Genomic DNA, 12,268 nt, shown 5'->3' with positions numbered 1-12,268 from the left:
AGCCCTGACTCTGTCTCGGCTGTAATTGTAAATCGTGAAATTGAAATTGGGGAAGAAGAAGAAGAAGAGATGGGTTTTTTAGTTTTGGGCTATTTATTTTACATTTTGGGCTATTTTTGGGCCTTTTTAACTTAATAAACTTAATATCAGCCCTAGCTCCAAAGCCCTCACTCATTCAGCCCATTTTCTCACCTGCAGTCTCCAGACAACGCGCAACAGCTTAATTGTCGCCGCTGCTAGAGTTCTTCAGCCGTTCAGCGGTTCCGTTCAGCCGCGCCTTTTGTGATTCAGGATTTCAGGTAAGAACTGAATCAATTGATGCTCAACGGGCGATGTATATAGACTTGGTATGCAATTTAGGGCTTTAGTGGTAGTGGCTTAGTGCAGCAGCTCATCTCATTTCTGCTCAATTTTCAATTCTCATGTTTAATGTTTTATTTGCCTAAAATGTAATTAAACTTTGTAGTAGTAGTCTCATGTTTCTATGTTAATATTTGTGTGCCTCAATGCTTTTAAATTCAGTTTGGGTAAAGTACAGATTGTAGCAAGAAACAAGAATTAGGAAAATTTATTTTATTATGATTTGTGCAAATATTATGCTTGTATCTTTATTATTGTATGAATATATATTATATAACACCAATAAATACTATTATTTTTGTTAATTGTAGCTATGCATCGGTATTTTTTCAAAAGACCAAGGAACTATTCAACAACTACAAGTGCTTCAAATGATAGTAGTATTTCAATTCCGAATCCGATCATGAACCAAGAGAGAATTAATGTTGCAAGTGTTGAATCTAGTGCGGAAAATATAGATCGTGACCCGGGAAAGCGGAGACCTATTATTGAGTATGAAGTCCAAGATAGGGACCGCATTCGAAGAGAATACATCTCGAAGGTTCCGGCTTGTTCAATTTCAGCCCCGACTTGTTCAATTTTCTGGTTCCGCCACTAGTCATAGCCAACCTCTTCTTACTAAATAATCTCATAACATAATCCTAAAATGTATCTTGCTACTATTTTATCTAGGAAACCAAACAGCGTCGTACGATCCTTTTATTGTTGCACTCCTAAAGCCATTCACAATAGCACGTCCTGTACACTCTTCCTATCTCCATTTTTCGCCTGCCATGTCAACATTTTATCTTCCAGCCCATACACCTGCAATAGCCCAGACTATGCATACGCCCTATAAACTTGCCCTATCTTTCGACAACCATTTTGTATTTCTTTTTTTATTTTATGTTTTCATATAAAATAAAGTAACAAAATAAATATAGTTTTATTGATTGAAAAACTAAGAAAAAATCACAAAATTATCGTCCGAGCACATGCAATAGCGGACGATAACCCGGACAACTATCGTCCGACCTGAAGGGCGCGGACCATGTGAAGGACGGACGGTTGGGGCGAGTACCTGCAATAGTGGACGATAGCCCAAACAATATACTATAGTCTAGGCTATAGTCCACTATTGTGAATGCCATAACTATATTAAAGAACGATATCATTCACAACTACATGCTACTCCATAACTAAGACTACAGACTTTTATTTTTTGTTTAGTTTGTCCTTCATAAGATGGAGAATTGAGAATTCGATTATCCTGCCATTTGAGGAGGGTTGGCTGACCCGATGGAGAAATGACTAATCCTTAAATGACTTTATTAACTACTGCAACCCCTTTTCACCCATTTAGTAACTCTTTCCATATCAGGGTCCATCAAACCCCTCTTAACACTTCCACCCCTATCTCTTCACAATCTTATCTCAATTTTCAAGATCTGAAGAGTTTTAGAGAGAGAAAAAGAGATGGCTCGTGGGAAGATCCAGATCAAGAAAATAGAGAACCAAACCAACAGACAAGTTACCTATTCCAAAAGAAGAAATGGGCTTTTCAAGAAAGCTCGTGAGCTCACAGTTCTCTGTGATGCCAAGATTTCCATTATTATGATCTCCAGCACTCAGAAGCTCCATGAATACATCAGCCCCATTATCACGTATATACCCCTCTCTATCTTCATATGATGGATTTTTGTTTATTTTTATGTGTGTGTTTTAGGACAAAGCAGATATTTGATGAGTACCAGAAGACAGTCACGGCAGATCTCTGGAGCTCACACTATGAGGTTAAAAATACAATCTTTATTTCTGAATTTGGGGTTTTAATTAGGTTTAATTTCTTGAATAATAAAAATGCAATCTTTTTTTTCCTAGAAAATGCAAGAGCACTTGAAGAAGCTGAAGGAGATCAATAGGAATCTGATAAAGGAGATTAGGTAGGAACTGTATTTCATTTTAGCCCCATTTTTTATCTGATTTTTTAATTATTTTGTTTGATTATTATCAGACAAAGAACAGGAGATAGCTTGAACGATTTGGGGTATGAGCAAATGGTTAATCTCATCGACGATATAGACAATTCTATGAAGTTGATTCGTGAGAAAAAGGTCTTCAAATTCTCTCTCTCTCTCTCTCTCTCTTCAGCAACAATAAATTTTTATTTCTAGGGTTTCATTGTTCTTGTTAGATGGAGTATATAATTAGTTGGGTGGTGTCATTAATTTGATGGAGATTGCCTATCAAAATCTTTAATATTTTAATGTACTAATAAAGTTCAGTTCTTGATATGAAACTATCAACTGTTTTGCAGGTTTATAGGAAAGCCTGCAACAAACATGCCAAAAAAAGTCATGGAAAAAATCATTAAACATATGAATATTTGGATGCATATATAATATAAAATGAATAAATAATGGAGAGCTAGCATTATATTTTTAGCCTATGACATTCCATTTGAATTAGTTGTAATCCTTGGTAGATTGAGTATAATATTGGTTGGTTAAACTTTAGTTTAGCAATTTCTCTTCACTAATTATTTGATTAATCTTAACCATAACAGTACAAATCCATCAGCAGCAGGATTGATACCAGCAGAAAAAAGGTAAATTTCTGAATTATTCATTTTTTACATTACTTCTTCTTCCCTATTTATTTTTTCCTTCTTTTGCAGCTAAGGAATGTTGAAGACATACATAGGGGTCTTGCGCTTCAATTTGTAAGAGTTTTCTTGAATGTTTGGTTGAATTATGATTCAAAGAGGAAATAGAGGCTTAGAGATTCGTATTTGTATAGGATGCACGACACGAGGATCCACACTATGGGCTAGTTGAAAACGAAGGTGATTACAACTCTATGTTGGGGTTTCCACATGGCGGGCCAAGGATCATCGCGGTTCGCCTTCCACCTGGTCACCACTCTCACCACCATCCGAGCCTCCACAGTGGAACTGGAGCCTCAGACCTCAGTACATTTGCTTTACTTGAGTAAATGTTTTCTAATTTCTTATATATATATATATATATATATACACACACACACACGTGTTTTGTTGGGTATGAATGTTGTAGGTCTTGATAGGAAAAAAGAAGGAAAGATCTACATTTGTTTGTTATGTTGAATTTAATATTTTGTTTGTTATGTTAAATTTATGTTGTGTGTGAATTTTATGGATCTATGTCTACTAGGGTTATGTATGTGGAAGTACTTAATCTTTATGGATTAATTTTGATGTCTAAACTTCACCTAGACTACCCACATAGTCTAGGGTCATTTAACATCGCACCCGGGTTGAATTGAACCCGATATCTCTTGCGAAAGAGAGTCTGGGGTGCTCAATTTTGACAATCAAATTTAGATCTCATTGACTTTATGAATATTTTGTATAATTATGCATAAAATTGAGGACAAAACAAAACTCAATAATGATTTTTATGAACTTAAAATAATTATATTATATTTATAGATAAAAGTAATTGTTAGTATAAATAAAATTAAAATTTGTTTTCGAAAAAGTTATCCAATGAGTTTAGTTTGTCATGACCTTAATTAAATTATTGCATTGGGCTTCTATTTTAAGCTCTGTTATTTTCTGTGTGAAGGAAAGCTCTAGGCCCAGTTTACCATTAACAAACGGTATTAATATTTGAAATTTAATTATGTCATAAGAAATTGTTATGAAAAATAACATGGCATAACAAATGATACATATAGTGTATCAATAGTTGCAATTAGTAATTTAAATTATTTTAAATTAAATTTCTCTAGTTTTCTTACTTTTTGGACAAATACCACCCGACAAAATTTGTATTTTCTCTATCTTTTATTATTATGAAGTACTCTTTTATCGATTAACAGCCGTGTACACGTCTAACTGGTCAACTCTAACTTAATTCATCAAGATGAATTCTACAGTGATTCAAAATAAAGACTTTTCTTAGACATCATATAGCTCACCATTTCCTGGTTTGAATGATGATGTTTCTTGCATCAAAAAATTTGAAAAAAATCCCAATAGTTTTAACAAACTAAGTAGCATCTTAATTTATCTCCCAAAACTATATGTTGGGAGACAAATAAAGTCCAGAAATTGGTGAAATAATGGAGAATAAAAGAATATGCTAATGCTAGAGTATTTGCATTTATTATTTCCAGAATTGAATAAAATAATGTGGGACACGTTATTGTTTCCTCCGCAACGTGCAAAAGGTTGGCCTGTCCCTAGTTGATATCTTGATATCTTGATACTACAACTTAATAAAAATCTAAAATTTATTTAAATGTTGCCACCTCTTTTATATATGACCCTAACTTAAAATTTGTATAACCTATAACTAAAATCGGCAAAGGAGGGTGCATTCGTAGTTAAAGCGTATTGTTTAATAATATTATCTTAACCTAATCAGGATTAATGCATATTTATCTTTCCACATACAATGCGTGTACTATTTATTATCAAGACAGTGAAAAAGAAAAAGTATTATTACAAATTGCGTCAGTGAGTGTAGGGAAACAATACGTTAATAGTATATAATACTCCCTCGTCTAAAAGTAGTTGAGTCTTTTTTTTTTAATTTAAGAAATTGATATGTTAAAGGTTAAAATAGAAAAAGTAAAGTAAGATATTGAATAATGTAAGAGAGAAAAATAGAAAGTAAAGCATGAGAAAAGATAAAGTTTTTACCAAACAAAAAGAAATAACTCAACTACCTTAAGACAATCCAAAAATGAATATGACTCAACTAAGATAGAACGAGGGACCTGACAATCTTCGAATCTAAAAAAGGATGGTTTTTTCAGTGTAATTAATTTCATTGTGAGAGCATCCGCAGCGGTTGAAGAAAGGGCGTCCGTCCGTCCATGCCGCTGAGCAGGCCTCGTCCATCCACCGCTGCAGCTCGTCCGTCCGTGTCGCTGAGCAGCCTTACGTGACGTGTTCTGATTGGCCAATGGCATAGCCGTTGGGAAATTCAATTTTTTATTTTTTTTTAAAAAAAATTAAAATTTATTTAAAAAAATGTTTTTAAATAAAAATAATATTTTCCCACTTCCCAAAAAACTATATCCGTTTTCTACCCACTTTTAATTTTTTTTTCAATTTTTTTCCCCCAAAATTCACATTTTTTTAATTTGTAGGATTTTAATTATGTATTTTTTTATTTTCTAGGATTTTAATTATGTATTTTTATTTTTTAATGTATTTTATAATATAGAAATGTTTTTAATAATTGGAGTATTTAAATTGAATAATAGAATAGTGGGACCCTTGAGCTTGTCCTTAGCTAATAGCACGGATGTGGGTGTTGTGCTCTTAGCTAAGGACAAGGAGTGAAAGTGGGTCTGGGCCCACTTCCGTGCTCTTAGCTAAGAGCACGGATGAGGATGCTCTGAATACACTAACTTTTTGAAGAAAAAAAAAGAGTAAAGGTCAAATGTGGTCCTTAACATATGGTCGTTTTATCAATTTGGTCTTGAACATTATCTTTTTGATTAATTGGACCCTCACAAATGAACTCGGACCAGAATCGGTCTTAAATTAAGAGAACTATCTATTTTACGGTCAACGTCATTTACTCAAGTTTTGACCAAAATTAATCATTTTAATTATTTTGGAAAAATAAAAATATAATTGTTAAAAACACATAAACGAAGAACACTTCTTTCTTCCGCCACGAGACCACGCCCGCCACAACGAGCACCGTTTTCACGGCCTCACCAAATCCAGCGGTGACTAACTGATTTCTTCGGAACGCCACACTCCGTCGTTCTTTTCCGCGCCGCACTTCATCATCCCTACTTTTTAAACCCTCTCTTCATCCTTCTTCTCAGCTACTCTTCTCTTCTTCTTCCTTCTTTCCTTTCTTTTCTTCTACACACATATTCAAGTGCGAAATCCGGCACTGCGCTAAGTTCTTAACTGTTATGGTGTACTGGATCCTTCTTCTTATCTTATTTTGGTTAATTATATAGTTTCTCTGGTTTATTCATAAGTAATCTTATAACATGTCCCTTTTGTCAAATTGGGCTATTATACTTGATGTTGTGTTTCATTTGCTATTGTAAAAGGTTTAGCAATTGTATGTTTTGAGCAATGTGTTCATCAGCTATGGTAAGAGCAGAGGTTAAGCAATTGTGTGGTTTATGTCTCGTCAATTTAGGTATGAATCGGGCGGTTGTTGCAGCCGGAAAGAGGAAGAGAGCTAGCAAACCACCTCTAACAAGAGATGAGCAGCAGATCCTTGATTTGATCCTTAGCAAACAGGGCTCCGGCATTAATATTTTACCTTGACGGGTCGAACGCGGCTGATTTTGAGTCGGAGTTCGTACAAGAGGGTTTTGAGGCGGCATGGGTTGCGGCGGCGGGTTTTGAGGTGGCGGAGGGTTTGAATTTGGATGTATTTGTTTCAATATATTATGTTTCTTTTACTTTTTGCTAATATATAAATTAAAAACTTTAATTTGGTATAATTAATTACCATTAGTAATTTAATTTTGGTTAAAACTTGATTAAATTATGTTGACCGTTAAAATAGACGGTTCTGTTAATTTAGGACCGATTCTGGTCCGAGTTAATTTGTGAGGAACCAAATAATAAAAAGATAATGTTCGGGACCAAATTGATAAAACAGTCCTATGTTAAGGACCACATTTGGCCTTTACTCTAAAAAAACTTAAATATGACTATTTCTTTGTCAATAAAATTAATCTAGATCATTGTAGACTATTGTTTTTTATCTATGTAGCAATTACTAAATAAATGTGGTGCCAGATTGGCATGTGGATGGAAATCGGAGAATATATTCATACTAAGATGCCGACATCTCATATGAACTCCACCTTATCGTTTACATATAAACAATAAGATTCTTACAAGATATGTTTATTCAAACATAGAGTGATAAAATTTCCAATATTATCTCCCAAATCTGGTCTCCAAAAAGTGTAATTTGTCCGTTTGTGTTAGTTGGCACATAAAGTTGGAAAAAATGCTAGTTGTATGATCTACTACTATTCTTGAGCATATATTATTAGTACTCCATTAGATTAAAATAAATTAAACTCTATAAAAACCATAAATTTGTGTTAATTTTGTTAAGGTCAAGTCATGAGCGCCTAAGTCCAAATTAAATATCTACACATGTCCCCTTTTCCACTTAAGCTTCATATGTATATATGACAAATATCATTTTCTTTTCCCTTTTACACGTTGTTTTCCTTTCAAATTTCCCAATTTCCTATGTAGATTACATAGATTTCGAAATATAAATACGACCTCTATAGTTTCTTTAACAAGCTAAAAATACTAGTAGTATATAGATTTATTTGGAGAAAATTTTAATTAGTAGTTCGAAAATTGGGGCAATTGGTCCAAAGATTAGAGAATGCTCAATATCCAAAGTTATTAGTATTACTTATTAGTTATTAGGTTTATAATAATATTAAAATATTTGTTAATTTAATGATATTAATTTAATTATTTGATTACTATAACGTCTATCAAAAAATTATTCTATCTACTTAATCTATGGAAATTAATTAATAATGACGACCCTAATTAAATAGGAATGTGTATGATCAACGTCTTAAAAATCACTTAAAATGTTTAATAGTTAGTTATACTCGGGTCTGGAAGTATATACCTTGCTTTATGGTGTGTGCAGACAAGTTTATCGAATGGTTGGAAATAAATTATTGACATATCTGAACCAACTTAATTAACGTAATAAAATACTAGCTAGTTGTCCTTTTGCAAGATAATGTCATGCGTGACATAATACATCGATAGTTTATACTAATTCAATTAACGATGTGATTACCAAAAATAATTAGAATATTTTAGCAGTACGATGAGTCACATGATATCATAATTGATAACAACGTTTGACTCACTAATCCTCTTTCTCCACAGTCCGTACACAGAAATCAGGGTGTTTTTGCTCACCTTTAAACTTTAATTTATGTTACTAAGTAAAAAAACATATTTATAAATATTAGTATTGAGATTACATGGATATTGAATGAATATTAAGTTTTCTATTTTATTGTGTTCCTGTTATTTAGAGCAACTCCAAGGGAAAGAGGTAAATGGAGAGGTAAAGTTATATATAACTACCATATTTATCTTTTTTCCATGAAAATTCATTCTCCAAGGAGAGAGGTATTTGAAAAGGTATTATACTTTTTCCCATTTTGGAGAGGTATCTTTACCTCTCCATTGCCATCAATGGAGAGGTAAATTTTATAACTATCATATTTGTCTTCTTTTCATGAAAAATCATTCTGCAAGGGAGAAGGTTATTTGAGAAGGTATCACACTTCATGTTTTTTAAATGCATTTTGTATTATTATTTTATGTTTAAAAATTCATTTACCATTCTATATACCTTTTTTTTCTTTTGGAGTATGTTTCTTTTTAAAAGGGTATATTTCACTTTTTGAAGAGGTATATAAATGATATACCTCTTTTATTTACCCTTCCCTGTTGGAGATGGTCTTAGGCAAATTTGTTAACATATATAACTGAAATTAGAGGCATATAAGTATAATTTTATATTGCTTGATCATAACTTATATTGCATTCGTCTTTTAATATAGTCACTTCTAATATTTGAGTGTTGATTCCATATTGAGTAAGGAGGCGTTTGAGGTTGTTGAACATGCTCCACGTTTCTGGATGACAACATGATCAATATGTTGTAGGTCTCCATCTATTTTGATTTTGATTATATTGTTGGTTCTTCTGTTTTACTTCGCACGAGCTTATAGGTGGACATATCGAATTGAAATAAGATCTCAGAGATCTTGATACATTGATACTTTTTAACTATATTCAAGTTGTTATAATAAAAATATCCAAAAATATTACTCTCCTTTGACGATAAATGTGCAATATTAGTTTGGCACGAATTCTAAATAAGTAATTAAGTCAAAGAAATGTAGGAGTAAATCATTTAATTGTTCTTATGGATTATGATAAGAAATAGTTTTATGATCTTATCATAGTTAATAAGTATAGAGTCAACTCTTGATAGGATATAATTGAAGATTGGCTACATTGAGTATTAGGTAAAAACTTTCGATTTTTGAATTATTTCCACTCTCTAACTTTATGTGTTGATATCATAAGATTAACCAAAGACTTGGTGAAAAGTGGACAATTATAATTTAAGACCCATCTTTTGATTTAAATTATAGTTGTTCGTTTGTCACGTCCGAGTCATTGGTTAATAATTTAATTTAGTGATTAATGTTTGTCACCCAGTCATTGGTTAATCTTTTGATTTATTGATTAACTCGGTAAACACGTGTGTGTTGCAGGAGATGTACTAGTTCAATTAATAAATATGCAAATGCAGTTCACTTTTTAGAGTTATTTTGGTTTTAAAATTCGAAATTTTAGTTTCTGCAATTTGTTAATTGATATTAAAATAATAAAACTATTAAAGTCCATGATCAGATGATGTGAATACTTTTTGGGCCCTTCCTATTTTGGCAGATTTGAATATAATTGTAAAATAAACTAACTAAAGAAATTGGTGTAACTGTTTTAATACTTGATGCATCGGTTTAGAAGGGATATCATGCGTTCACTTGTCACTTCTTTTAACTTTACAACTAACAAATAATATACTCCTAGTATTTAATTATTGTTTCATGAAATAAATAATACTGCAATCGTCCACAAAAAATAGACTAGTTTCACGATTTTGGCATCCACTAAAATTAGACCAGTTTCTAAATATGGAAAACTTAAATTAATTAAATACTACTATAACATGGACCTTACAATCTACGTACACTACTTCTGCTACATTTTCTTTCTCTCTTTTACTTTATCAATCATTAAAATTTGTATCATTCGTAACTTAGTATATTTTTAGTAGACGTAGGTAGTATAATAAACAAATAGAGAGACGCTAACGAAAAACATAACAATATTAATAAAGAGAAGAAAACAAGAAAGAAAGTCCATAGCTCATAGACTTGGGTTGTCAGAATCCTTCATGTCAACAACTACTCGGATCGCGGAGCACTAAGTCGTTGTTGGCTTGTTGCACTCCTAGATCGAAAACCTTAAACCAACCACTGTACATTCCCATTAATATAGCAAAGATTGAAATACACATGCACCAATTGATACATATGAATGTAAGAATCTTCATCAATCCTCATGGAGTATTTGTGAATGAATTTGATGCATCCCCAATAAAAAATGCATATGATTGAGGATGGGAAATTTATCTTTTCCCATAACAAATTATGTAAGATTCTCATAAAGATCGAGATCCATACCATAAATAAATTAATGATTTGAATCCAATTTCATGCCCAACAATTCATGTGCAACGGAGAAAGTAACTAACTTATTACTTCCTCCGTGGAGTACTAAAATAGTCTACTACTCTTTCGTACCCTAAAAAAACGATGTGTATGAAACAATAATTAAAAAAAAAAAAAAGAAAAGCAAATGGGGACATAAATCATGTGGGGTGATCATTTCCAGCTATAGTAGGAATGGGTGAATACATATAAAAATAAGGCTCTTCCTTTGTGTCAACTCCTCCTAAAGTCCTCACTCTCTCTGATCTTGATCAAAAAATGAAGATCCTCTGCGACGTATGCAACCAAGGCGAGGCCTCAGTCTACTGCACCGCCGACGAGGCCTCCCTCTGCTCCTCCTGCGACCACCGCGTCCACCACGCCAACAAGCTCGCCGGCAAACACCGCCGCTTCTCCCTCCTCCACCCTTCCCCCAAACACTCCCCCCTCTGCGACATCTGCCAGGTAACTAATTAAATTCTTCCACACACTCTCTCTCTCTTTCTAAATTCAATTTTTTTTCTCTTTGTAGGAAAGAAGCGCGTTTCTGTTTTGCAAGGAGGATAGAGCCATTCTTTGCAGGGAATGCGACATCCCAATCCACAAAGCCAACCACCACACCCACAATCACACCAGATTCCTCCTCACCGGCGTCCGCCTCTCCGCCTCTCCGGCCGAATCACCCCCCCCTCCCCCTCCCCCTCCCTCCGAGGATACCAACAATCTCCACTTCTCAACGAGTAGCATTTCCGAGTACTTGATCGAGACGCTGCCAGGCTGGCACGTCGAGGACCTTCTAGATTCTTCCACCCCTTCCTCCTCCGCCGATTGCAAGGTCGCCCACCTCAAAGATTCCATTTTTATCAAACTTTCTTTTTTTTAATTACTACAAATTTCTAATTATGGTGAAAATTAACTGAAATTGCAGAGTGGGGAGAGTGATTTGATGCTGCCGTTTTGGGACGTTGATCTGCAATTTCAAGATCAATCATTTCTAGTGAATAATTTTGGATTTGGATTGGGGAATGGAAATGGGAGCAAAGATGAGTTGAAATCCAGCAGAAAAAGAAGAGACGACAACTCTTTCGCAGTTCCACAGATCAGCCATTCCTCCGCCGCCGTCTTCAACAAGAGATCCAAAACGTTTTGGTAGAACCAAAAAAAGCCAATCTTTTTCACAGCCCAATGCCGGAAAATCAGAGATCTGAATTCCCTTTTTGTAATTTTGTTTTTCTTTGTCAGATTTTTGGGATGTACTGCTTTTATTATGTTCTCCTATTTTGTAAATATCTTGTTGCATTTAATGAGAAGACCTACTGATATCACAACTCACTTTTTGTATTCATGTTTTATGATGGAACAAGTCACAAACAACCAAGAAAAATTCTGAGTGATTATGGGAGTTTACAAGTGACAGATGAAAAGGTTGTCAATTTACTCCTTTCGGAATTTCATAATGATCTTGGGTTGTTGAGAATGAGAAAATGCCACATTTTTAGGAAAGGATTTTCTAACAAGTACGGAGATGTTAATGTGTGATTATTGATTAATCAATTTGCTACATCTAGCCATAACAGATTCTAATACGGTTCTGCCCTTAGTGATT

At 33.7% G+C, this 12,268-nt stretch overlaps 2 protein-coding genes across 2 annotated transcripts; both read left to right on the top strand.

Moving 5' to 3' along the window:
• The first annotated feature begins 1,721 nt into the window (after window positions 1-1,721).
• Window positions 1,722-3,507, top strand: LOC125224223 (floral homeotic protein DEFICIENS-like). The gene is made up of 7 exons (XM_048127588.1): window positions 1,722-2,003; window positions 2,066-2,132; window positions 2,221-2,282; window positions 2,354-2,453; window positions 2,906-2,947; window positions 3,017-3,061; window positions 3,139-3,507. The coding sequence occupies exons 1-7, from the start codon at window positions 1,816-1,818 to the stop codon at window positions 3,331-3,333; spliced, it is 699 nt and encodes a 232-aa protein (XP_047983545.1). The 5' UTR covers window positions 1,722-1,815; the 3' UTR covers window positions 3,334-3,507.
• A 7,339-nt stretch (window positions 3,508-10,846) lies between these two features.
• Window positions 10,847-11,994, top strand: LOC125223678 (B-box zinc finger protein 21-like). Its single transcript, XM_048126931.1, has 3 exons — window positions 10,847-11,127; window positions 11,195-11,497; window positions 11,591-11,994. The coding sequence occupies exons 1-3, from the start codon at window positions 10,942-10,944 to the stop codon at window positions 11,813-11,815; spliced, it is 714 nt and encodes a 237-aa protein (XP_047982888.1). The 5' UTR covers window positions 10,847-10,941; the 3' UTR covers window positions 11,816-11,994.
• The last annotated feature ends 274 nt before the right edge of the window (window positions 11,995-12,268 follow it).

Source organism: Salvia hispanica, chromosome 4 (genome assembly GCF_023119035.1).
Source record: "Salvia hispanica cultivar TCC Black 2014 chromosome 4, UniMelb_Shisp_WGS_1.0, whole genome shotgun sequence".
Lineage (NCBI taxonomy): Eukaryota > Viridiplantae > Streptophyta > Magnoliopsida > Lamiales > Lamiaceae > Salvia > Salvia hispanica.
This window is presented reverse-complemented; position numbering and strand designations above follow the sequence as displayed.